Source organism: Anomalospiza imberbis, chromosome 22 (assembly GCF_031753505.1).
Source record: "Anomalospiza imberbis isolate Cuckoo-Finch-1a 21T00152 chromosome 22, ASM3175350v1, whole genome shotgun sequence".
NCBI lineage: Eukaryota > Metazoa > Chordata > Aves > Passeriformes > Viduidae > Anomalospiza > Anomalospiza imberbis.
Genome location: NC_089702.1, coordinates 7,857,541 through 7,884,480, shown reverse-complemented (window position 1 = coordinate 7,884,480; position 26,940 = coordinate 7,857,541). Strand labels below are relative to the sequence as shown.

The following is a 26,940-nucleotide window of genomic DNA, read 5'->3' as shown; positions in this document are numbered from 1 at the left end:
TGTTGCCTTCTTGGCGTGTCCTGGCGGGGATGGGAATTGATTTTGGAGGCTCTGGAATCAGTCAACGGGGCCGGGGAGGGGGAAACGTGGGGGGTGGAGAGGGGACAGCTGCTGGGGGCTCAGCACGGCCCCCAGGGTGTGGGAGATGGGACTCCCCGGACCTGCTCGTGGTGGTCCCCACACTGCTGGGGGTGACAGCTTCCTTGGAGGGGGGACACAGGTCCCTTTTGGGGTCCCTGCTCTGCTACTGGGGGTCCTGGGACGGCGCTGAGTGGGACCATGGAGCGGGGGAGCTGTGGCTGCAGGAAGTTCCTCGTTCCTGGAGCTGCAGGAGCAGGAGGAGAATAAAGAGAAGGACTGAAGGAGCAGGAGCAGCAGGAGAATGAGGAGCAGGAGAAGAAGGAGGAGAAGGAGAAGAAGGAGGAGAAGGAGAAGGGCTGGGGAAGGCACGGGCCCAGCCGTGTCCCACGCTGCCGAGTGCCCCCCGCAGCCCCTCCCGGTGCCGGTCCGGTGCCGGTCCGGTGCCGGTGCCCCCGGGCCGAGCCCCGCCGCCGCCACCAGAGGGCACCACAGGCCTCCCGCAGGCCCCGGGGCTGGACCGGGCGCGACCGGACCGAGACCCCGCGGGAGCGGCCCCGCCCTGTCCACGGGTGTCCCCGCCGTGCGTGTGTCTGATGCAGGTGTGCGTGTCCCCGCCTGTGCACGCGTGTCCCCACGTGTGCACGTGCCTCACCTCTGTGCAGGTGTGGCCGGTGCGTTCACGCGTGTCCCAGCCGTGTGTCCGTGTCCCGGGGGGGGTGTGCGTGTGTCCCAGTCGCGTGTTCGTGTCCCAGCTGTGTGTGTCTGGTGTGCGTGTGCCAGCCATTTGCACGTCTGATGTGTGTGTGCCTGTGTATCCATGTCCCAGCCGTGCGTATCTATGTCCCAGCCGTGTGTATCCATGTCCCAGCCGTGTGCATCCATGTCCCAGCCGTGTCCCTGCCACGTGTGTCCCTGTCCCAGCTGTGTGTGTGTCCCTGCCTGTGCACAGGTGTCCCAACCATGTGTCCGTGCCCCAGCCGTGTCCCTGCCGTGTGTCCCTGCCATGTGTATCCGTGTCCCAGCTCTGTGTGTGTGCCAATTACATGTCTATATCCCTGCCATGCGTATCCGTGTCCCAGCTCTGTGTGTGTCCCAACCACATGTCCATGTCCCAGCCATGTGTATCTGTGTCCCCGCTGTGTCCCAGCCATGTCCCAGCCATGTGTGTCTGTGTCCCTGCCATGTGTATCCGTGTCCCAGCTCTGTGTGTGTCCCAATTACATGTCTATATCCCTGCCGTGTGTGTCCGTGTCCCAGCCACGTGTATCCGTGTCCCAGCCACGTGTATCAGTGCCCCAGCCATGTCCCAGCCATGTGTATCCGTGTCCCAGCCATGTGTGTCCGTGTCCCAGACATGCGTATCCGTGTCCCAGCTCTGTGTGTCCGTGCCCCCGCTGTGTCCCAGCCATGTCCCAGCCATGTGTGTCCATGTCCCAGCCATGTGTGTCCATGTCCCAGCCATGTGTGTCCATGTCCCAGCCATGTCCCAGCCATGTCCCAGCCATGTGTGTCCATGTCCCAGCCATGTTTATCCATGTCCCAGCCATGTCCCAGCCATGTGTATCCGTGTCCCAGCCATGTGTATCTGTGTCCCTGCCATGTCCCAGCCATGCGTATCCATGTCCCAGCTCTGTGTGTCCATGCCCCCGCCGTGTCCCAGCCATGTGCCAGCCATGTGTCCCTACCATGTCTCAGCCATGTGTATCCATGTCCCAGCCATGTGTGTCCATGCCCCCGCCGTGTCCCAGCCATGTGTATCCGTGTCCCAACCGTGTCCCAGCCATGTGCATCAGTGCCCCAGCCATGTTCCAGCCATGTGTGTCCATGTCCCAGCCATGTTTATCCATGTCCCAGCCATGTTTATCCATGTCCCAGCCATGTTTATCCATGTCCCAGCCATGTCCCAGCCATGTTTATCCATGTCCCAGCCATGTCCCAGCCATGTGTGTCCGTGTCCCAGCCATGTGTGTCCGTGTCCCAGCCATGTGTGTCCATGTCCCAGCCATGTTTATCCATGTCCCAGCCATGTCCCAGCCATGTCCTAGCCATGTGTGTCCATGTCCCAGCCATGTCCCAGCCATGTGTGTCCGTGCCCCTGCCGTGTCCCAGCCATGTGCCAGCCGTGTCCCTGCCATGTGTATCCATGTCCCAGCCATGTGTGTCCGTGCCCCCGCCGTGTCCCAGCCATGTGCCAGCTGTGTCCCTGCCATGTGTATCCATGTCCCAGCCATGTGCCAGCCGTGTCCCTGCCATGTGTATCCATGTCCCAGCCATGTGTGTCCGTGCCCCCGCCGTGTCCCAGCCATGTGCCAGCCGTGTCCCTGCCATGTGCATCCATGTCCCAGCCATGTGCCAGCCGTGTCCCAGCCATGTGCCAGCCGTGTCCCAGCCATGTGCCAGCCGTGTGCGCCTCTGGGCCCCACCGGTGTCTTTGGCAGATGAAGGACGAGGCCATTGTGTTTATTAAATTGTAGCGCGGCGCGGCGCAGCCCTCGGAGCCGCTGACCCCGGTTATTTATAACGCGGGCGGGGAAATCGTGGCTCCGGGCTGGGGCTTTTCTGGGGAGAATTATGGAAAGGAGAATCGATAGTGCGGGCTGGGGCCGAGCTGGTGGGGAATTGTGGGGTCAGTTCCAGGAATCGCTTCGCTGCCGCGGCTGAGCTGAACCCCACAACTCCCCAGGACCACCCCCAGCTCCCCAGGATCCTCCCTGGCTCCCCAAAACCCCCTCAGCAGTGGGGGGGAGGCTTTTGCAGCAACACTGGGGGATGTCAGGGGGTGTCAGGGGTCTGGGGGAGTCAGGGTCTGGGGGTATCAGGGGTATCAAGGGTTTTGGGGAACAATGGTTTGGATGTGCCAGGGTTTGGGGGCATCAAGGTCCAGAGAAGTCAGGGTCTGGGGGTGTCAAGGGTCTGGGGGTGTCAGTGTTTGGGGTATCAGGATCTGGGGGAGTCAGGGTGTGGGGGTGTCAGGATCTGAGGGTGTCAGGGGTCTGGGGGTATCAAGGGTTTTGGGGAACAATGATTTGGGCGTGCCAGGGTTTGGGAGTATCAAGGTCTGGGGGAGTCAAGGTGTAGGGGGGGTCAGGATCTGGGGGTGTCAGTGTTTGGGGTATCAAGGTCCAGGGGAGTCAGGGTGTGGGGGGGTCAGGATCTGGGGGTGTCAGTGTTTGGGTTATCAAGGTCTGGAGGAGGCAGAATCTTGGGGTTTTGGGGTGTGGGGGTATCTGGACTTGGGGGTGTCAGGGTTTGGGGGAACAATGGTCTGGGTGTGCCAGGGTCTGGGGGTGTCAGTGTTTGGGGGTATCAAGGTCTGGAGGAGGCAGAGTCTTGGGGTGTCAGGATGTGGGGGGGGGTCAGGATCTGAGGGTGTCAGTGTTTGGGATATCAAGGTCCGGGGGTGTCAGGATGTGGGGGGGTCAGGATCTGGGGGTGTCAGTGTTTGGGGATATCAAGGTCTGGAGGAGGCAGAGTCTTGGGGTGTCAGGATGTGGGGGGGTCAGGATCTGGGGGTCTCAGTGTTTGGGATATCAAGGTCCGGGGGTGTCAGGGTGTGGGGGTGTCCGGATCTGGGGGTGTCAGCGTTTGGGATATCAAGGTCCGGGGGTGTCAGTGTTTGGGATATCAAGGTCCGGGGGTTTCAGGGTGTGGGGGTGTCCGGATCTGGGGTTGTCAGTGTTTGGGATATCAAGGTCCGGGGGTGTCAGGATGTGGGGTGTCCGGATCTGGGGGTGTCAGTGTTTGGGATATCAAGGTCCGGGGGTGACAGTGTTTGGGGGTATCAGGGTCTGGAGGAGGCAGAGTCTTGGGGTTTCCGGGTGTGGGGGTGTCCGGATCTGGGGTGATCCCCGCACCCCGCCGCAGCTGTGGGTCGGAGCTGGGCTCTCCCGGGGCTCCTCCTGCCGCTCCCGTGATTAATGGGGGGAATTAGGCCGATAATGGCTCTTAAATGACGGTGCCAGTTGCAGGCGCCGCGCCCCGATGGGTGATGGATGCTGCCGGGCCCTGGGTGGGGATCGGAGCAGGAGCGAGGAGGGGGCTGTGACGTCACGGGCATCAGTGACGTCACGGGGTAGGTGTGACGTCACACGCTAGCTCAGCGCCGCCGACCGCAGGCACGCGGGTCTGCCAAGGCCGGGGCTGCTCCCCCGTTGTCGGGCTGTGCAAATAATCGCGACATGTCGCGATAGTGCTGCGGTGTGACGCCCTTTCGTGTCCCTCGGTGTCCCAGGAAGCAGCAGGGGATCCCCGGGGTTGCTCCAGGGCTGATCCCGCGGGGTTATGGAATCCATCCCGTTAATTCTCCTTTTAATTACCGCCTGTTTGTTTCTTGTTTGTTTGCTTTACTCGGGATGAATTTTTTTATGCCGGTTTCCATCGTGCCCCGCCAAAATCCCGTGGGAATTATGGCTCTGGAGGGAGCGGAGCTGGATGGAGGGGAAGGGCTCGTGAGCAGCGAGTGGTGGCCCCGTGTCACACGGGGGGATCCTCCAAGAGTTGGGGGGCACAACTGGTGCCGGCTGGGAGGGCCAGGGGGGCTGGAGGGGCTGGGGACTTGTAGGATTCCCTCCCAGTGTAGGAATCCCTACAATCCCTTGTAGGGATTGGGAGGGCTCTGGTGGGGGGGGGGTTGTGACCTTGTCCCATGGGATGTGTGGGGCTGGAATGGGGACAGGAGGGGTTTGGACTCGTTCCATGAGGATTGGGAGGGATCTGGAAGGGCAGGAACTTCACCCCAGGGCTGTGTGGATCAGGAAGGGTCTGGAGGAGCTGGAATTTCACCCCAGGGCTGCATGGATCCCGAGGGATCTGGGGGAGTTGGAATTTCACCCCAGGGCTGTGTGGATCCAGAGGGGTCTGGGGGAGCTGGAATTTCACCCCAGGGCTGTGTGGATCAGGAAGGGTCTTGGGGGGCTGAATTTCACCACAGGGCTGTGTGGATCCAGAGGGATCTGGGGGAGCTGGAATTTCACCCCAGGGCTGTGTGGATCTGGAAAGGTCCGGGGGAGCTGGAATTTCACCCCAGGGCTGTGTGGATCCAGAGGGTTCTGGAGGAGCTGGAATTTCACCCCAGGGCTGTGTGGATCTGGAAGCATCTGGAGGAGCTGGAATTTCACCCCAGGGCTGTGTGGATCAGGAAGGGTCTTGGGGAGCTGGAATTTCACCCCAGGGCTGGGTGGATCCAGAGGGGTCTGGAGGAGCTGGAATTTCACCCCAGGGCTGTGTGGATCTGGAAGGGTCTGGAGGAGCTGGAATTTCACCCCAGAGCTGTGTGGATCCAGAGGGGTCTGGGGGAGCTGGAATTTCACCCCAGGGCTGTGTGGATCTGGAATGGTCTGGAGGAGCTGGAATTTCACCCCAGGGCTGTGTGGATCAGGAAGGGTCTGGAGGAGCTGGAATTTCACCCCAGGGCTGTGTGGATCCAGAGGGGTCTGGAGGAGCTGGAATTTCACCCCAGGGCTGTGTGGATCAGGAAGGGTCTGGAGGAGCTGGAATTTCACCCCAGGGCTGTGTGGATCTGGAATGGTCTGGAGGAGCTGGAATTTCACCCCAGGGCTGGGTGGATCTGGAATGGTCTGGAGGAGCTGGAATTTCACCCCAGGGCTGTGTGGATCAGGAATGGTCTGGAGGAGCTGGAATTTCACCCCAGGGCTGTGTGGATCTGGAAGGGTCTGGAGGAGCTGGAATTTCACCCCAGGGCTGTGTGGATCCAGAGGGGTCTGGGGGAGCTGTAATTTCACCCCAGGGCTGTGTGGATCAGGAAGGGTCTGGAGGAGCTGGAATTTCACCCCAGGGCTGGGTGGATCCAGAGGGATCTGGGGGAGCTGGAATTTCACCCCAGGGCTGTGTGGATCTGGAAGGGTCTGGAGGAGCTGGAATTTCACCCCAGGGCTGTGTGGATCAGGAAGGGTCTGGGGGAGCTGGAATTTCACCCCAGGGCTGGGTGGATCCAGAGGGGTCTGGAGGAGCTGGAATTTCACCTCAGGGCTGGGTGGATCAGGAAAGGTCTGGAGGAGCTGGAATTTCACCCCAGGGCTGTGTGGATCCAGAGGGGTCTGGGGGAGCTGTAATTTCACCCCAGGGCTGTGTGGATCTGGAAGGGTCTGGAGGAGCTGGAATTTCACCCCAGGGCTGTGTGGATCCAGAGGGGTCTGGAGGAGCTGGAATTTCACCTCAGGGCTGTGTGGATCTGGAAAGGTCTGGAGGAGCTGGAATTTCACCCCAGGGCTGTGTGGATCTGGAAGGGTCTGGAGGAGCTGGAATTTCACCCCAGGGCTGTGTGGATCAGGAAGGGTCTGGAGGAGCTGGAATTTCAGCCCAGGGCTGTGTGGATCCAGACGGGTCTGGGGCAGCTGTGAACTTCCATGGATCATGTGCAGGAGCGTTCTGGGGCGGTTGTGACCTCGTCCCGTGGGATGTGTGGGGCTGGGATGGGAACAGGGCGGGCTGTGGATTTATCCCATGGGATGTCTGGCCTCTGGGAGGGCTCTGTGAACTTCACCCATGGGTTGTGCCTGGGAGGGCTTTTGGGAGGGGATTTGATCCATGGAATATGCGGGTTGGGAGGGATCCATCAGGGCTCTGTGGACCTTTCCCACTGGATGTGTGGATCTGGAGGGATCTGGGGGGGGCTCTGTGATTTGATCCACTGGATGTGTGGATCTGGAGGGGCTCTGTGGACATTTCCCATTGGATGTGAGGATCTGGAGGGATTTGGAGGGGCTCTGTGGACATTTCCCATTGCATGTGTGGATCTGGAGGGATCTGGAGGGGCTCTGTAGACTTTTCCTGTGGGATGTGCAGATCTGGAGGGATTTGGGGGAGGGGGTGTGGGTTTGATCCACTGGATGTGTGGATCTGGGGGGGCTCTGTGGACTTTTCCCATTGGATGTGTGGATCTGGATAAATCCTGGGGGGTCTGTGGGTTTGATCCACTGAATGTGTACATCTAGGGGGGCTCTGTGGACATTTCCCATTGGATGTGTGGATCTGGAGGGGCTCTGTGGACATTTCCCATTGGATGTGTGGATCTGGAGGGATCTGGGGGGGCTCTGTAGACTTTTCCTGTGGGATGTGCAGATCTGGAGGGATTTGGGGGGGGGCTGTGGGTTTGATCCACTGGATGTGTGGATTTGGGGGGGCTCTGTGGACATTTCCCATTGGATGTGCAGATCTGGAGGGATTTGGGGAGGGCTGTGGGTTTGATCCACTGGATGTGTGGATCTGGGGGGGCTCTGTGGACATTTCCCATTGGATGTGTGGATCTGGAGGGATTTGGGGGGGGCTGTGGGTTTGATCCACTGGATGTGTGGATTTGGGGGGGCTCTGTGGACTTTTCCCATTGGATGTGTGGATCTGGATGAATCCTGGGGGGTACTGTGGGTTTGATCCACTGGATGTGTGGATCTGGGGGGGCTCTGTGGACTTTTCCCATTGGATGTGTGGATCTGGAGGGATCTGGGGGGGCTCTGTGGACATTTCCCATTGGATGTGTTGATCTGGAGGGATTTGGGGTGGGCTATGGGTTTGATCCACTGGATGTGTGGATCTGGGGGGGCTCTGTGGACATTTCCCATTGGATGTGTTGATCTGGAGGGATTTGGGGTGGGCTATGGGTTTGATCCACTGGATGTGTGGATCTGGGGGGGCTCTGTGGACATTTCCCATTGGATGTGCAGATCTGGAGGGATCCTGGGGGGGGGGGACTCAGTAGACTTTTCCCGTTGGATGTGTGGCTCTGGAGGGAGCCAGGGGAGCTCTGTGGAGCCGGGGGTGCTCTGTAGGGCGGGGAGGGGCTCAACGGCGAGGCCGGGAGCCGGGGGAAGCTCGTGCTCAGGTGCAGGAGGCACGTTCATCCCGAGCCGCAGCATCTCCCATTAATGAAGCACTTCATCACGGCGCCGTGCCAGGGGGGGCACCCAATTCCGGGTGATAAATTCCCGGCGACGGCCCTCGCTCGCTCGCAGCAGCCGTGATTCTCCTTCATCTTGAATAATATTTTTGGAGCGGTTGTAAAATAACCCAACGCAGCAGCTGCCAGCGGAGCCGCGGGCTCCAAACCCCCCACCCCCGGCCCCCCCCCGACCCTCCCGGCCCCCTCAGCCCCCTCTGTGTGTGTGTGTCTCACGTGTGTGGCCATAGGGATGCCGAGCAGGTGTGGCTGTGGCCGGGCACGTGCGTGTGCAGGGACGTGCAGCTGCACCCCAGACCCTCGGGGTGCCCCTCCCGGACCCTCGGGGTGCCCCTCCCGGACCCTCGGGGTGCCCCCCGAGCTCTTGGCAGCTCCCTTGACCCCTGATTTTTGCGGTCACCGTCCCCCTTGTCCCACCCAGATCTCCTGAGTCCTTCCCTGGGTCTCTGAATTTTGGGGTGAGGGTCCTACCCAGACCTTTGGGTACCCCCCTGGGTCCCTGAATTTTGTAGTGAAGGTCTTCCCAGACCCTTAGACCCCCCACTAAACTCCTGGATTTTGGGGTGAGGGTCCCACCCAGGCTCCTCCCAGACAGCTGGGCTCCCCTGGACCCCTGAATTTTTGGGATGAGGGTCATTCCCAGACCCCTGGCCCCACCTTAAGGCACTTCTGTCCCCCATCCTGGACACCTGATTTCCTCCCAGACCACTGGATTTCGGGGTGAGGGTTCCCCCCAGACCTCTGAATCCCCTCAGACCCCTGGCTTTTGGAGTGGGGATTCCTTCCCAGACTCCTGGGTCCCCCAGATGGGTTCCCAGGCATTGAATGGGAGGCCTGGTGTGGGTGGTGGAGCTGCCCAGAGGTGCACATCTGTGTAACACACGCACGTTCACATGTCCCCCCAGCTTTGGCTGCTGTGATTCCTTTCTTTCTGATTTGTGTCTTCTTCCCCCAAAATGCTGACCCCAAACTCCACGTGGGCCAGGCTGGAGGAGAAGCTCCTGTGGCACCTCTGTGCTGGTGGTTATGGTGCCACTCTCAGGGGGCTGGTGCCCACCTTGGAGCCCCCCAGGTCCCCATCACGGCTGCTCCGGAGGGCTCCTGGCACCGCCACGGAGCAGGGAAGCACAGCACGGAATGAAACTCTTAATTACAGTCATTAATGAGCCCTGCTGGGCTCCATGGGCAGGGAATCCCGTGGCATCCCAGGGGAGCTCCTGCAGGGAATGAGGGTCTGGGGGTGCAGGGTGTCCCAAAGCAGAGCTGAGGCTGACAGCCCCCAGACCCTCTGCACCCGGTGCTGTGGTGCTGGCCCAGCGTCCCACCCCTGACACAGGTGTTCCTGTGCACAAATCCCATGGATCCCTCATGCCCCCCTCTCTGTACCCCCCCCTCCCCGTGCCCCCCTGGCTGCCCTGGGCACAGGAAGGTGACGAAGGACACGCGGGCCGTGCCCAGGGCAGGATGCTCCCTCTCGGGGAGTGGCACTTAATCAATCACATCTCAAATCTCTAATTATATCACCCGGGGCCTTGGATGCACCTCAGCCTTCTCCTGTATCCACGGTACCCCCAGAAATTCCTCCCCTTTCTCCCTTGGACTTGGCTGGAAGCGGAAAGGGGGGGGTGGGAGAGGGGAGCATCCCGGGGCGGCTCCGAGACCCCCGAATTGGAGGTTCACAGGCTGTGCCGGCACTCGCTGCTCCATAGCATGACCAGCCCCCCCTCACCGAGGCTGGGGGGTCCCCATCCCTGCTGGGTCCATCCCGCCGCCCGCTCCTTCCCTCTCTCGGCCCTTTGTTGGGCGCTAATAGCCGCTTTCCATATGCACGGCAGCATCTGTTCCTGCCAGGGAGATTTGCATCGCTAAATGTAAATTGGGTGTTCTATCATTTATCATAAACGGGAGGGCGGGGGGCGAGGGGGGTGGGGGCGCGGAGGGGGGCGGCCAAGCCCGGCCAAGTTGTCATCGGGAATCACACGGCTCATCCTTCGCCCCTGCGGAGCCACCTGCGATGGGGCTGCACGTGGAAGGACGGGGCTGGCCCCGCGTGGGGAGGGACAGCGAGGCCACGCGGGGACATCGGGGCTCGCTCATCCGTCCCCCAGACAGCAAGGTCACCCCTGAGGTGAGGGGGTGAGGCTGGAAGGAGCGGTGGGCGCTGGATTTGGTGTCCAGCCTTCCTCGCCCTCCCCGCTGGCCGTGTCCCCGGGCCGGGATGTCCCGACCCGCCCCGTCCCTCCCAGCCCGGCCGCAGCGCCTCCCTCGCCTCCTGCCCACCCCTCCAGCCTCGGTCGGACCTCGGAGCCCGCCGCCACCGCCGGAGCGATCCCACCCTGGCCATGAAGGGTCCCCTGCGTGGAGGAATATTCTCCCGGCATGTCAAACGGCACCCCGGAGTGAGTGACCCAGCCCCCCCCCCACCTTCCTCCAGGGACCCCCATCCCTCCCCTGCCCTCTCCCCCTCCTCCCAGAGACCCCGAGCAGCCCCCAGCCCTCAGGCTTGTCCTTGCCCACCTCTCGCCACGTGCCTGGAGCCCCTGGCCTTCCTCACATCCTTCTCCCTCCATCCCATCATCCCACTCCTCATCCCTCCTGTTCTGTGTCCTTCCTCAGCCTCCTCTTCCTCCCACTCCCCTAAACCCTCCTCAGCCCCCCAGTCCCGCGTTGTTCCGGCTTCCCCTTCCCGCTGTCCCCCCGCTCTCCCTGCACCCTCCAGCAGAGCCAGGGGTCCTGAGGATCCCCGTTCCTCCTTCACCAAGGAAAGGTGAGACCACGCCGTGCTTCCCACCCCATTCCCTCCATCCAGCGCTGCCGAGGGGCCGGGGCTCCTTCACCGAGCCCGGCTGGGCCACCTCAACTCTTACCCACACCCCAACAGGCAGAGGTGGGTGAGGGGACCTTCCCCGTGTGCCTCCCCACCCTGTCTGGGGACATCTTCGTCAGGGAGGATGGAAATGAAGTCCCCTCCCCACTCACCCCAGCAGCCCCAGGTCTGTCCCTGTCACTCTCAAAATGTCAAGCTGAGGGGTTTGGCTAAAAAATGCTTCAACCCTAGGCTAGGCACTGCCGGGGGGTGCCAGAATCGTGGGCACAGGTAGCTGGCACCCCCAGGGTGCTTCCCACGTTCTTGGGAAGAATGGGCAGCACAGGCTGAGGCTCCTGCGTGTTCCTCACTGCAGAACGGGGAGATTTGGGCTGTTTCTGTTCCTGCCACCGCTTCCCCATTCAGTCCCCGTGAGTGACTTGGGGGGCACAAAGAAGACCCCAAACCGGAGGTGTAAAGCCATTGGGGAGTCTTGGGTGCTTGTACACAGCAGGGCTGTTGCTGGGGCAATTTCTGTGGTGTCACCCGCTGCATGCAGTTCTGTCCGTCCGTCCGTCCGTCCATCCCACGCGCTCAGCCGTGCTCTCACCCGGCAATGGATCCTCCGCCGCAGCGTGCCCGGCTGCCTGGCAGTGATGGATGGCCCAGCCACGCCGCGCAGCACCGCGGCCGTGAGGCACAGCAGCGCTGGCAGGACCAGAACCCGCTGGCACGGCTCGGTGGGCACCGAGCGGGCACCGGGCAGAGCCTGGCACAGCGCCCCACCGCCCACGCACCCCGTGCCTGGGGGAAATCGGGCTCCACCGCTGGCACCTGCGGCTTGGCAGCCTCCTCCTGGCACTAATTCTTCCCAGCCATTAATTACCCAGACGGTGTCGGCAGCAGATGGTGAGACGGCCCCGCTGCCCCGAATCCTCTCCAGCAGCCACAGCAATTCCCGGCGCTGCGGCGAGTTCTTGATTCGCCAGCGGCTGCTGCCAGCTCCTGCTGGCACACGGTGCCAAGGACCATCATCCGCTGATGGCCCTGACCTCCCGGATGGGCGCTGGCATCTGCCGGCCGCTCCATCATTCCAGCCTGGCTTGGGCACGGCACTGCCGGGTGGGAACTGGGTCATACTGGGAGTGCTGGGAGAGGCTTGGCGGGGGGACACATCTGTGCTTCCCCCTTTCCCCGCGCGTGGGTGTGCTTGGCAGCGAACAGATGGGTTGGACTGACCCTCTCCATCACATTTTCCAACCGTGGCCCCCCCCCCCCCCTCCAGGTGTCATCCCAGTGGGGAAACTGAGTCACGGAGCGCTGGGCGTTCAGTTCGGGGGCACTTTCTTGGAGCTGCGGCTGCCGAGCAGAAGAGCTGCGAGCAGAGCCAGGTGCCGGCGTTGCAGCTCGGCGCGGACCCGTCGGCAGCGCTCCCGTTAATGGGCAGGACGCGGTTCCCTCCCGGGGGCACGGGCTGGCGCCGCTCTCATTACGCTCCCCGCGTCCTCCCCGGCGCGGGGGCCGCGGCAATTTGGGGGAGGTCAAAGCCGCCTCGGCTCGGCTCCGATTGAGGCCGCGTCGCTCCGGGCACTGGGGGATTGGCAGCCCGAGCGGAGATGAGGAGATGGAGCCAAGGTGCGATGGGAGCCACCGTGGGCACGGAGCGGGGGGTGAGGGGACCTGCTGGCAGGATGAATGTGGTGGGGCTGGGGTCGCTGAGTGCCCCCAGGACCCGCTTTGGACCCCTGGCTGCTCAGCCCCAGCGTGTCCCAGTCCATCCCAGTAAGACAAACAGAACCTCCTTGTTTCGTGCTCCATCAGAGCCTGGGGGGCTGTGGGGGGACTGGGAGCCTGTCCAGGGTTACAGCTCGGGACACACCTTGCCCAGGGCCGAGTATCTCAGGGAGAAACCATGAGCCAAGGCTCAGCCCTGAGTGGAGTCACTGGGAATGTTGGAAATGGGGTGCTCAGCACCGAATCCTTCAGGGAAGAACCATAAACCGAGGTTTGCTCTGATCAGGGAACACTGGGAACGCCGGGAATGGGGTGCCCAGGACCAAATCCTTTAGTGAGGAGCCATAAACTGGGGCTCAGCCCTGAGCAGAGTCGCTGGGAGCACTGGGAATGCCGGGAATGGGGTGCCCAGGACCAAATCCTTTAAGGAGGAGCCATAAACTGGGGCTCAGCCCTGAGCAGAGTCGCTGGGAGCACTGGGAATGCCGGGAATGGGGTGCCCAGGACCAAATCCTTTAGGGAGGAGCCATAAACTGGGGCTCAGCCCTGAGCAGAGTCGCTGGGAGCACTGGGAATGCCGGGAATGGGGTCCCCAGGTCCTCAGCAGTGCCAGCGCTGGGCAGCCACAGGCGGAGGGGAAGTGATTTCTCATTCCAAATCCAATTCCTCTCCAACACGAGCCGATTTTTCTCTCCCTCTTTTAATTCAGTCACTCAAGCTGACAGCTACACTGTGTACCGCAGCCCGGCTACAGGATTGCTCTGCCATATTCCCCCTGTAAATCTCCCGGCGTGTCAGCTCTCCCTTTCACTCTCCAGTCCGCCTGATAAATATTCATTTTATTGGGGTATTTTTCATTTCTCTCTCTCTCTCTCTCTCTCTCTCTGCAGCTCGTTCCCCTCATTGGCTTCATCAGTGTGGGCCTGGGCAGTGCAGTCCTGTACCTGCTGCGGCTGGCACTGTACAGCCCAGACGTCAGGTACGCCTTGAGGTGCCCTGGGCACCCCCGGGGCACCCCTCAAGCTCACCCCACACCCCCAGAGCATGGGGGGCTCAGCCCAGGGGTGGCAGCAGGTGCTGGCATGCCCAGACACAGCTTCACGGTGAATGATGGGGGGAAAATGAGGGTCCAGAGGTGCCCCAGAGCACAGGAGGGAAGTTGGGGGGTTGGATCCCCTCTCCTTGGTTTGGGGGGATGGGAGAAGGGCCCCTCCAGACCTTTCACCCAGGTAAGAGCTGAATGTGGCTGATGGGCAAGGGTGTGGGGAGGGTGGGACTGAGGAGAATGGGAAATGGTGGGAGGGATGGCTGGAGGAGGGAGGGAGGGACAGACAAAACCAGCAGGGAGGGCTGAGCAGAGGGAGAGGTGTGAGGATGAAATCCATGAGTGGTTTTGGGATGGAGGGCTGAGCAGAGGGAGAGGTGTGAGGATGAAATCCATGAGTGGTTTTGGGATGGAGGGCTGAGCAGAGGGAGAGGTGTGAGGATTAAATCCATGAGTGGTTTTGGGATGGAGGGCTGAGCAGAGGGAGAGGTGTGAGGATTAAATCCATGAGTGGTTTTGGGATGGAGGGCTGAGCAGAGGGAGAGGTGTGAGGATTAAATCCATGAGTGGTTTTGGGATGGACGGAGGGAGGCATGGAGGGGTGTGGGGAGGGTGGGATGGTCAGATGGGTGGCTGGAGAAGGGATGGGGAGAGGGACAAGGCAGGGACAAAAACCAGTGGGGGACAATGAGCAAAGAGCCAGGTGTGAGGAGGGACGGGTGGATGGACAGATGGAAAGAGGGCTGTGGGACCACGAAGGATGGGTGGGCAGGACAGTTCCACGTGCTGGGGTGACCAGGCTGGTTTCCCCACATCCCCCCCCTGCCCCCCACCTCCTTTGTAATTGTTTACTCCCGGTAAAACCACTCCTGGATTTAATCTGGCACCAGATGAGCGCAGCTCCACAATTAGCAGATCTAGACACCTTGGCTTGGAGGGTGGGAGTGCAGGGGGGGTGTTTGGGAGGGAATAACATCCCCCCCCCCCATCCCCCAAACCCATTAATGCCATTAAACAGCTCCAGGGGGGTGTGTTTGCTGCACGGCCCCCCCTCCATCCCCCAACACACACACAAACATCTTCCCAGATGGAAAATTCTGCTCTTGGCCAGCACCAGTGGGACGGGGGGGATGGAAGAAGGGGGGGCAACATGAGCTGCTCTCTCCAGGGACCCCATCCCACGGCTCTGCTGGCCTCCCACAGCCCCTCCCGGGACAGGACGGGATGTGGCCAGTTTGGAAAGGCTTCAAGGAGAACTGGGGATGGTGGTGTTGGGGCTGGGGGCACGTTGGGGGCTCCAGTGGGGGGTGGGGGGGGTCTGTCCCCCGCTCCTTACAGGCGCTGATGTCCCTGTCACCCCTCGCAGCTGGGACCGGAAGAATAATCCTGAACCCTGGAACAAGCTGAGCCCCACAGACCAGTATAAAGTGAGCACTGGGTGAACTGGGGGGGCTGGCAGCGTGTGGGGGGGAGGCAGACACATTTAGGGAAAACACTGCGTTCTCCTCAGGATGGGGAAAGGGGGATCAGTCCTGGAGCAGAGCCCCCCAAATCCTTGTGCTCGAATTTGGGGAAGGGGCACTGTGCGACACCAAGGCCAGGCTGCAGTGACATTGGACAGGAGGCCACGACCCCCCCTGACTTCTCTCCCTTCTCCAGTTTCTGGCAGTTTCCACTGACTACAAGAACCTCAAAAAGGACCGTCCCAGCTTCTGAGCCACCTCTGGGACGTGCTGGGGTGGAGGGGGAGACCCCCCCACCCCCAAAGCCCCCCGAGCTCCACCACAGGTCCCACTGCTCCCCCAGCACCCCCAAACCGTGTGGTCGTGTCCCACCCCCCCAATAAACCACATCCCTGCGGGTGCCCCCACACCCCTCACCCTCACCCCGTGCCTGCATTAAACTCAGCACAGGAATAAATTATGGGATGGGGGGCAGCAAACTGGATCCTTTATGGTTTCCCAGAGGCTGAGATGGGGGGCAGCAAACTGGATCCTTTATGGTTTCCCAGAGCCTGGAGAGGGGTCAGCAAACTGGATCCTTTATGGTTTCCCAGAGCCTGGGATGGGGGGCAGCAAACTGGATCCTTTATGGTTTCCCAGAGCATGGAGAAGGACAGCATCTGGATCCTTTATGGTTTCCCACAGCATGGGATGGGGAGCAGCAAACTGGATCCTTTATGGTTTCCCAGAGGCTGGGGAAGGGCAGCAAACTGGATCCTTTATGGTTTCCCAGAGGCTGGGATGGGGGGCAGCAAACTGGATCTTTTATGGTTTCCCACAGCATGGGATGGGGAGCAGCAAACTGGATCTGTTATGGTTTCCCAGAGCCTGGAGAGGGCTCAGCAAACTGGATCCTTTATGGTTTCCCAGAGGCTGGGGAAGGGCAGCAAACTGGATCCTTTATGGTTTCCCAGAGCCCTTAACACAGGAGATGCTCTCACCCCGCCGGGAGGGCTGGGGCAGGGGGGGCTCACATCCCGCTGGAAGCAGGACAAGCCCTCGGGTGCTGCTTCCGCTCTCTCACGCTCCAGGGTCCCCTCCCCAGCCCCTCTGGAGAGGGAAGGAGCTGGGAGGGGTGGAGGGGTCACACCCACACGTGTGAGTGACGTCCTGGACGCGCGTGCACCCTCTGGAATACGTGACATGGGACAGAGCCTGGCTGGTGCCCATCCGGGCAGGAAGAGGAGGGGAAGGATCCCAGGCTGTCCCCTCACTGTACCCCACATGTTCCAGGGCTCAGCATCACCCCCTGCCCTCAGAGCCCAATGGGCGAAGCACCAAGATGGGGACACTGAGGCACGAGAGCCCCGGGGCTCCAGGGAGCTGTCCCCAACGTCCCTCTGCCCCCCAGCACAGCACCCACACACCTCCAGGCTCTGCCCCCGCTTTTATTAGCAACCCCTCCCCATAGAAAAGTGCAAGACGAGGCTGGAGCAAGCAGTGCCCCCCACCCCAAGCAGGGTCTGGGGGTTCTCTGTACCCTAACACTGACAGCAGGATGGGCGCGCGCCGCCCCCACCCCAGGGACGCAGCACCCAAAGGTGAACACGGGGGAGAAGGGGAGGGGGAGAGGCAGAGGGTGGGTCTCAGCCTCTCTGTTCCCCACTCCCAGTGACCCCAGCCTGGCAGGAGGGGTGTCCCCCCCTCAGTGGTCGCTGAAGCCGGGCATGGGGAAGGCACGGGCGAAGGTCTCGACGCGCTGGCGGAGGTCGCTCAGGCGCCGCTGCGTCTCCGGGTCCTGCAGCAGGAAGGTCTTGAAGTCCTGGAGCTTACCTGGGGGTGGGGGGCACAGGTGAGCCCCGGGCCAGCTCCATCCCTTCCCGGGTACCCACAGCAGGGGCTGGCACCGGTCTGGGGAGCAGGGCTGGCACCACAAGGGGAGAAGGGCAGCCAGGAAGGGGGAAATGGGGAGAGAGGGCCCCCCCATCGCTCACTGGTTTTGCTCTTGACGTCCAGGGCCAGAGTGATGCCCTCGTCGATGAACTCCACGACCTTCTGGAAATCCTCCTCGCGGAAGTGGCGGGAGGTCAGCGCGGGGGCACCTGGGGACAGAGCCCATCAGGGACAGGACCACTGTGGGGGCACCTGCCCCACAAGGGGCTCCCTGAGTCCCAGGCCCCCAAGGAGCTTCCCAGCCCCACAAGAAGTTCCCTGGGTCGCAGCCCCACATGGGCTCCCTGGCTCCCAGCCCCACAAGGAGCTCCACGGCTCCCAGCCCCACAAGGAGCTTTCTGAGTCCCAGCCCTTCAAGGAGCTCGCTGGATCCTAGCCCCACAAGGGGCTCCCTGAATCCCAGCCTTCCAAGGGGCCCCCTCGGTCCAAGCCCCTCATTGTGGCTCCCCAAGAGGATCCCCAAGTTCTGGTCCCTATGGGGTCCTGCCCCCGTTCCCAGCCAAAACAAGCTCCAAATTCCCACTCAGGGAAGGGTGAAACAGAGTGGGGCTGCTGGGAGGTGAAACCCCCACGGCAGGGCTGGACCCTGGGCAGGGCCTGTCCCTCACCGAGGCGCAGCCCCCCGGGTGTCAGCGCGCTCCTGTCCCCCGGGCACGTGTTCTTGTTGGCCGTGATGGAGACGAGCTCCAGCACCCGCTCTGCCCGCGCCCCGTCGATGCCCTTGGGCCGCAGGTCCACCAGCACCAGGTGGTTGTCAGTGCCACCTGAGGAGCAAAGGAGAGGGGTGAGGATCCTCGAGCACCCCCAGACCCCTCTGCCGCCCCTTTCCTGCTCTGCAGTGCTGCCTCTGTTCCGCCTCACCCCCAATCCCCCTGCACACCCCACTGCTGCCCTGAGACCGAGCAGAGCCACTTGTCCCCACCACAGCTCACCCCTCCTTGACCCCAAAAACAGCAGGGTCAGAGAATCACCTGACACCAGGGTGTACCTCATCCCCACTACAGCTCACCCCTCCTTGTCCCCAAAACAGCAGGACTGGAGCATCACCTGACACCAGGGTGCACCTTGTCCCCAAAACAGAAGGACTGGAGCATCACCTGAAACCAGGGTGTACCTTGTCCCCACCTTGACCCCAAAAAGAGCGGGGCCAGAGCATCACCTGAAACCAGGGTGTACCTTGTCCCCACCTTGTCCTCAAAAAGAGCGGGGCCAGAGCATCACCTGAAACCGGGGTGTACCTTGTCCCCACCATGGCTCACCCCTCCTTGACCCCAAAAAGAGCAGGGACAGAGCATCACCTGACACCAGGGTGTACCTTGTCCCCACCTTGTCCCCAAAACAGAACGACTGGAGCATCACCTGAAACCAGGGTGTACCTTGTCCCCACCTTGTCCCCAAAACAGCAGGACTGGAGCATCACCTGACACCAGGGTGCACCTTGTCCCCACCTTGTCCCCAAAACAGAACGACTGGAGCATCACCTGAAACCAGGGTGTACCTTGTCCCCACCTTGTCCCCAAAACAGCAGGACTGGAGCATCACCTGACACCAGGGTGTACCTTGTCCCCACCTTGTCCCCAAAACAGAACGACTGGAGCATCACCTGAAACCAGGGTGCACCTTGTCCCCACCTTGTCCCCAAAACAGTAGGACTGGAGCATCACCTGACACCAGGGTGCACCTTGTCCCCACCTTGTCCCCAAAACAGAAGGACTGGAGCATCACCTGACACCAGGGTGTACCCCCGCTGCAGCAGCGCCTGTGCCATGGCCTTGGCGTTCCTCAGCACCTGCTGGCAGTACTCCCGGAAAGCTGGGGAGCTGGCCTGGTGGGGGGAACACCCCATCAGCACAGCGGGGACAGGTCACCCCCCGCCCCAAGCCCCCCAGCCCGGCACAGACCTGTTTGAGGGCCACAGCCACGGCAGCAATGGCGTGGTTGTGGGGTCCCCCCTGCAGGGAGGGGAACACGGAGAAGTTGATCCTGTCCTCCAGGTCGTAGAGGGTCTCCTTGCCCGTCTTCTTATCCACGGAGCGCACGCCCTTGCGGTAGAAGATCAATCCCGACCTGGTGACACGAGACACTGTCACCTCTCCTCGCCAGGGGACACCACCCCCGTGCCCCGGTTCCAGGGCTCTCACCTGGCGCCACGCAGGGTCTTGTGCGTGGTGCTGGTGACCACGTCCGCGTGCTCGAAGGGCGACGGGATGGCCTTGGCCGCCACCAGCCCGCTGATGTGGGCCATGTCGGCCAGCAGGTATGCCTTGACCTCCTCGCACACCTGGGGACACCGCGGTCACCTGCTGGCCCCAGAGCCCCGTCCGCAGGCCCCAGGCCCTCCCCACGTACCCTCCTGATGCGGGCGTAGTCGATGAGGCGGGCGTAGGCGCTGGTGCCCGCGATGATCAGCCGGGGACGGAAGAGCCGCGCTGTCACCTCCAGCTGGGCGTAGTCAATCAGTCCTGTGGCGGGCTGGGAGGGACAGACGGGCAGACAGGTCAGTCAGCCCAGGGACAGACAGATTGGTCAGTCCAAGGACAGACAGACAGACAGGTCAGTCAGCCCAGGGACAGGCAGACAGATTGGTCAGTCCAAGGACAGACAGACAGACAGGACAGTCAGCCCAGGGACAGACAGGCAGCTTGGTCAGTCCAGGGACAGGCAGAGAGGCAGATTGGTCAGTCCAAGGACAGACAGACGGACAGACAGACAGGTCAGTCAGCCCAGGGACAGGCAGACAGACAGACAGACAGGTCAGTCAGCCCAGGGACAGACAGACAGCTTGGTCAGTCCAGGGACAGGCAGAGAGGCAGATTGGTCAGTCCAAGGACAGACAGACGGACAGACAGACAGGTCAGTCAGCCCAGGGACAGACAGACAGCTTGGTCAGTCCAGGGACAGGCAGAGAGACAGATTGGTCAGTCCAAGGACAGACAGACGGACAGACAGACAGGTCAGTCAGCCCAGGGACAGAAAGACAGATTGGTCAGTCCAAGGACAGACAGACAGGTCAGTCAGCCCAGGGACAGACAGACAGATTGGTCAGTCCAAGGACAGACATACAGACAAGTCAGTCAGCCCAGAGACAGACAGACAGCTTGGTCAGTCCAGGGACAGACGTACAGACAAGTCAGTCAGCCCAGGGACAGACAGACAGACAGATTGGTCAATCCAGGGACAGGCAGAAAGACAGACAGGTTGGTCCAGGGACAGACAGACAGATGGGTTAGTCAGCCCAGGGACAGACAAACAGATTGATCAGTCAAGGGACAGACAGACAGAGCTCCATCAGTCAGCCTGGGGACGGACAGACAGACAGGTCAGTCAGCCCCAGGAATGGCTGTGAGGGATGGACAGACTGGAGAGCTTGGTCAGTTAGTCCAGGAATGGACAGCCAGCTTGGTCATGCTGGGAATGGAGAAATGGACGGACAGACAGACAGCTTGGACAGACAGACAGCTTGTGGAGGAACCCCTCTGCCCTGAGCACAGCACGTCCACCTGAGCCCTGGGCACCTCCCTCGGCACTGGGACACGGAGGGGAGGGAGGGCAGGGGTTTGCCAGAGCAGCTCGGACACCTCGGGGACACCTCGGGGACACCTCGAGGACACCTCAGGGACACCTCAGGGACACCTCGGGGACACCTCGGGGACACCTCGAGGACACCTCGGGGACACCTCAGGGACACCTCGAGGACACCTCGGGGACACTTCGGGGACACCTCGGGGACACCTCGAGGACACCTCGAGGACACCTCAGGGACACCTCAGGGACACCTCAGGGACACCTCGGGGACACCTCGGGGACACCTCGAGGACACCTCAGGGACACCTCAGGGACACCTCAGGGACACCTCGAGGACACCTCGAGGACACCTCGAGGACACCTCGAGGACACCTCGAGGACACCTCAGGGACACCTCAGGGACACCTCGAGGACACCGCGGGGACACCTCGAGGACACCTCGAGGACACCTCAGGGACACCTCGAGGACACCTCGAGGACACCTCAGGGACACCTCGAGGACACCTCGGGGACACCTCGGGGACACCTCGAGGACACCTCAGGGACACCTCAGGGACACCTCGAGGACACCTCGGGGACACCTCGAGGACACCTCAGGGACACCTCGGGGACACCTCAGGGACACCTCGAGGACACCTCAGGGACACCTCGAGGACACCTCGAGGACACCTCGGGGACACCTCGGGGACACCTCGGGGATACCTCGGGGACACCTCGGGGATACCTCGGGGACACCTCGAGGACACCTCGGGGACACCTCGGGGACACCTCAGGGACACCTCGAGGACACCTCGGGGACACCTCAGGGACACCTCGAGGACACCTCGGGGACACCTCGAGGACACCTCAGGGACACCTCGAGGACACCTCGGGGACACCTCAAGGACACCTCAGGGACACCTCGAGGACACCTCGGGGACACCTCGGGGACACCTCGAGGACACCTCGAGGACACCTCAGGGACACCTCGGGGACACCTCGGGGACACCTCGAGGACACCTCGAGGACACCTCAAGGACACCTCAGGGACACCTCGAGGACACCTCAGGGACACCTCGAGGACACCTCAGGGACACCTCGGGGACACCTCGGGGCTCCCCTCACCCACAGACCCCCCCTTTCCCCCAGACCCTGCCCCCAGCTCACATCAAGCTTGTAGGGCATCGACTCGAAGAAGATGGAGGTGGCCGAGATCCTCTTGACGTCGGTCATGTACCCGTGCGTGAGGCTGCGGGGGAGGCACGGGGTGAGGCCGGGACCCCCGGGGGGCAGCGGGTCCCACGTCCCCCCACCCCAGCTCCCCACGTACTGGCCCCCGTCGGGCAGGTCCAGCCCCATCAGGCGGTCGTGGGGCTGCAGCAGGGCCGTGTAGGCGGCGAAGTTGGCCGGGGAGCCCGAGTAGGGCTGGACGTTGACGCCCCAGCGCGCGGGGTCCAGGTCAAACGCTTCCAGCGCCCGCCGCTCGCACAGCAGCTCGATCTGATCCACCACCTCGGCCCCCCCGTAGTACCTGGGGACAGGACGGGGTCACCAGGGGGTCCCCGCTGCCAGCCCGACCCCATGGGAGGCTTGGTGGAGAGGGCAGCCCCCTGTGATGCCTCAGGTTTTAGTTTTTCTATGTTTCAGACTCTGTGCTGCTTTAGGCCGTAGTTGGGGTTCACGTTATGACGCCTCAGGTTTTAGTTTTTGTATGTTTCAGATCCTGCTCTGTGGGTCTGGGCTTCATATTATGGGATGGTGAGCTCTGTTCACAGAGCAGGGAGACAAAACAATTCCTTCTCTAGCTGGGGACCAAGGACAAATGATCCAAATCTCAGGCCCAAGAGCAGAAACAACGTGGGCTGAAGACAGAAAAACAAGAAGGATGGGACTGCATAACCTAAAGCTGTAATTGGACAATTAACCTCAATATGCTAATGGACCAAAACTTATAAAAGTGAGAGACCTCATGACCGGACGTCCATTTTTGTGACCATTTTGGGTTCACCTTGTGACCATTTTGGGTTCACCTTGGGTTCATTTTGTGACCATTCTGGGTTTATTTTGTGACCATTTTGGGCTCATCTTGAGTTCATTTTGTGACCATTTTGGGTTCATTTTGTGACTATTTTGGGCTCACCTGGGGTGTAGCCCTGACTGGGCTCTTGTGCTGCTCAAGGTGGATCCCTAATTTATTCTTTAGCTCCGTCTAGTCTCTGTTCTAGGTCAGCCTTCACAAGGCATCACCGCTGGGGAGCCCCCAGTCCTGCCCTGGGGCTCCCTGGATGTCTCCTGCAGCTGAATCCCAGCTGAACCCCAGTGCCCCCCAGCCCACTCCCCACTTTACCTCTTCCCAGGATACCCCTCCGAGTATTTGTTGTTGAGGCAGGAGCCCAGGGCTTCCAGCGCCGCCCGGCTGCAGAAATTCTGGAGGGGAAAAGGTGGATGGGAATCGGAGCAGCCAAACCCCCTAAGCAGGGGGTCCCCCAGCCCCCACGCCAGCCCTGCCCAAGCCCCCCAGGCCCCACCTCAGAGGCGATGAGCTCCAGCCCCCGGCACTGCCGATCCTTCTCCTTCTGCACCAGGCTCCACATTTCGGGGTCGCTCTCGGCCAGGCTCTCCTGCCCCGTCCACCCGGGGACGTGCCCGGTGGCGGCGGCGGCGGCGGCAGCGGGGCCGTGCTGTGCCCGCCGGCTGCCGGTGCCCACCCGGCCCCCCCATCGCTGCAGGGTCTGCACAGAGAGGAGGGGGGACAAGCTGTGACCCCTGGAGCCCCCCTAGCCCGTCCCAGGACGTACAGGGGACAGCGGCAGGCGCAACACCCCCATGGTCTGTCTCCAGCCCTGGTGTCACCCTGCAAGGTGGCTGCATGGGGACACCGGGGACCCTACGGGGCACATGGGGACACCAAGGACCCCATGGGGCACATGGGGACACCAAGGGACCCCATGGAGCTCATGAGGACCCCATGGGGCACATGGGGACCCCACGGGGCACATGGGGACACCAAGGACCTCACGGAGCACATGGGGACACCAAGGGACCCCATGGGGCTCATGAGGACCCCATGGGGCACATGGGGACCCCAGGGGGCTCATGGGGACAGCAAGGGGCACATGGGGACCCCAAGGACCCCACGGGGCTCATGGGGACACCAAGGACCTCATGGGGCACATGGGGACCCCACGGGGCACATGGGGACACCAAGGACCTCACGGGGCTCATGGGGACCTCACGGGGCACATGGGGACCCCAAGGACCCCACAGGGCACATGGGCAACCCAAGAGGCACATGGGGACCCCAAGGACCCCACGGGGCTCATGGGGACACCAAGGACCTCATGGAGCACATGGGGACCCCAATGGGCTCATGGGGACACCAAGGACCTCATGGGGCACATGGGGACCCCAATGGGCACATGGGGACACCAAGGGGCACATGGGGACACCAAGGACCCCACGGGGCTCATGGGGACTCCGCCATGGTCCCCCCAAAGTACATAGGGACCCCACAAGCCACATGGGGATCCTCCCAAGGCCCCCACAAGGCACATGGGGACATCCAAGGACCCCACAGGCTGCATGAAGACCCCCTCAAAAGTCCTCACAAAGGACACAAGGACCCCCGAAGACACTTGGGGATCCTCCCAAGTCACACGGGGACCCCCAAGGACCCCACAGGGTACATGGGGACCCCCTCAAAAGTCCTCACAAAGGACACAAGGACCCCCGAAGACACTTGGGGATCCTCCCAAGTCACACAGGGACCCCCAAGGACCCCACAGGGTACATGGGGACCCCCTCAAAAGTCCTCACAAAGGACACAAGGCCCCCCGAAGACACTTGGGGATCCTCCCAAGTCACACGGGGACCCCCAGGGACCCCACAGGGTACATGGGGACCCCCTCAAAAGTCCTCACAAAGGACACAAGGACCCCCGAAGACACTTGGGGATCCTCCCAAGTCACACGGGGACCCCCAAGGACCCCACAGGGTACATGGGGACCCCCTCAAAAGTCCTCACAAAGGACACAAGGACCCCCGAAGACACTTGGGGATCCTCCCAAGTCACACGGGGACCCCCAAGGGTACATGGGGACCCCCTCAAAAGTCCTCACAAAGGACACAAGGACCCCCGAAGACACTTGGGGATCCTCCCAAGTCACACTGGGACCCCCAAGGACCCCACAGGGTACATGGGGACCCCCTCAAAAGTCCTCACAAAGGACACAAGGACCCCCGAAGACACTTGGGGATCCTCCCAAGTCACACAGGGACCCCCGAGGACCCCACAGGGTACATGGGGACCCCCTCAAAAGTCCTCACAAAGGACACAAGGACCCCCGAAGACACTTGGGGATCCTCCCAAGTCACACCGGGACCCCCAAGGACCCCACAGGGTACATGAAGACCCCCTCAAAAGTCCTCACAAAGGACACAAGGACCCCCGAAGACACTTGGGGATCCTCCCAAGTCACACGGGGACCCCCAAGGACCCCACAGGGTACATGGGGACCCCCTCAAAAGTCCTCACAAAGGACACAAGGACCCCCGAAGACACTTGGGGATCCCCAAGGACCCCACAGGGTACATGGGGACCCCCTCAAAAGTTATCACAAAGCACACAAGGACCCCCAAAACCCCAAAAGCACACGGGGGTCCCCCCCAAGCTCAGGTGCACAGCGGGACTCTCACCCATGGGACCCCCCCTCGCTGTACACGGCGGCTGTGGGGGGGACACCCGCGGGGTGCCCCCGGTGCCCGGTGCTGGGTGATGTAACCGCTGCCTCCCCATTGCATCACCCGCGGGGCCGCGGGACCCGGGCAGGGGCCAAGGCCGGTGGCGGTGGCTGTCCCGGCCCCGGGGACTTTGGGACGGACGCAAAGTCCGCGGGGGTGTGGGGGGGGGGGGGGGGGGGAACCGGGCCGGGGTGGGGGGAGGAACACACGACACCGGGATGGGGGTCCCGGTACCCAGCCGGGGGCGAGGAGGAGGAGCGGGGTGGAATTGAGACCCCCGGGGGCGATGGAGGGTGGGGGAAGGGGTACAGAGCGGGACAACGGGGGCACCGGGACACCCCCCCCGGCAGCGGGCACCGGGACCCCCCCCACTGGGGAGCGAGACCCGCCCGGTACCGAGAGCCCTGCGCCACCGGGGCTGCAGCACACTGTGGGTACCGGGACCCCTGCGAGCACCGAAATCCCCCGGGCACCGGGACCCTCCCTCCGGGCACCGGGATTTCCCGTGCACCGGGAACCCCAGCGGGTGTCCCCCCGCCGCGTACCGGGGCTATCCCCCCGGGCACCGGGACCCCTCTGAGCACCGGGAGACACCGGGGCCGCAGCACCCAGCGCGCACCGGGGGATGCGGGAACCGGGGATCCTTACCGGGGATCCTTACCGGCAAACGGGGACCCCCCCCCCCCACCACCCCGCGGGCACCGGGCCCCGCTCCCAGCCCCGAGGCTCACCCTGCCCAGGCGGAGCGGCCACATCTCGGTCCGCGCTGCACGTGGGTCCCGGCCGGGTCCCGGTCCCGGCCCCGGTCCCGGTCCCGGCCCCCGCCTGGCCCCACCCCCACGCGCGCGCTGCCGGGAGGGCGGAGCCACCGGAGCCGCGGGGCCGACGGGAAACGGGAGGTCCGACACCTCCCCCACCCCCCCTTCCACCGGGGTCAGCCCGATCCCTGCTCCCCCCGTCCCTAATTCTGGGGTCCCTTATCCCTGCACCCCCCGGCCCTAATTTTAGGGTCCCCCATCCTTGCACCTCCCCTTTCCCTAATTTTGGGGTCCCCCATCCTTGCACCTCCCCTTTCCCTAATTTTGGGGTCCCCCGTCCTTGTACCCCCCCATCCCTAATTTTGATCCCCTATCCCTGCACCCCCCGGCCCTAATTTTAGGGTCCCCAATCCTTGCACCACCCCATCTCTAATTTTGGGGTCCCCCGTCCTTGCACCTCCCTCATCTCTAATTTTAGGGTCCCCCATCCTTGCACCTCCCCCTTCCCTAATTTTGGGGTTCCCCGTCCTTGCACCCCCCCGATCCCTAATTTTGATCCCCTATCCCTGCACCCCCCCCATCCCTAATTTTAGGGTCCTCCATCCTTGCACCTCCCCCTTCCCTAATTTGGGGTCCCCCGTCCTTGCACCCCCCCGATCCCTAATTTTGATCCCCTATCCCTGCACTCCCCATCCCTAATTTTGGGGTCCCCCGTCCTTGCACCTCCCTCATCTCTAATTTTAGGGTCCCCCATCCTTGCACCTCCCCCTTTCCTAATTTTGGGGTCCCCCGTCCTTGTACCCCCCCATCCCTAATTTTGATCCCCTATCCCTGCACCCCCGGCCCTAATTTTAGGGTCACCTATCCTTGCACCTCCCCCTTCCCTAATTTGGGGTCCCCCGTCCTTGCACCCCCCCGATCCCTAATTTTGATCCCCTATCCCTGCACTCCCCATCCCTAATTTT

At 62.3% G+C, this 26,940-nt stretch overlaps 2 protein-coding genes across 2 annotated transcripts; one reads left to right on the top strand and one right to left on the bottom strand.

The window, feature by feature from the left end:
- Positions 1-10,253: 10,253 nt before the first annotated feature.
- NDUFA4L2 (NDUFA4 mitochondrial complex associated like 2) lies at positions 10,254-15,418 on the top strand. Its single transcript, XM_068212650.1, has 4 exons — positions 10,254-10,392; positions 13,424-13,512; positions 14,945-15,005; positions 15,238-15,418. Exons 1-4 carry the CDS (start codon positions 10,336-10,338, stop codon positions 15,292-15,294), a joined length of 264 nt encoding a protein of 87 aa, XP_068068751.1. The 5' UTR covers positions 10,254-10,335; the 3' UTR covers positions 15,295-15,418.
- Positions 15,419-16,448: 1,030 nt separating this feature from the next.
- SHMT2 (serine hydroxymethyltransferase 2) lies at positions 16,449-26,043 on the bottom strand. The gene is made up of 12 exons (XM_068212583.1): positions 25,949-26,043; positions 23,006-23,209; positions 22,825-22,904; positions 21,808-22,008; positions 21,645-21,726; positions 19,323-19,445; positions 19,115-19,254; positions 18,875-19,040; positions 18,699-18,798; positions 17,582-17,737; positions 17,015-17,122; positions 16,449-16,853 (listed from the first exon to the last, which is right to left on the bottom strand). Exons 1-12 carry the CDS (start codon positions 25,970-25,972, stop codon positions 16,726-16,728), a joined length of 1,512 nt encoding a protein of 503 aa, XP_068068684.1. The 5' UTR covers positions 25,973-26,043; the 3' UTR covers positions 16,449-16,725.
- Positions 26,044-26,940: the final 897 nt, after the last annotated feature.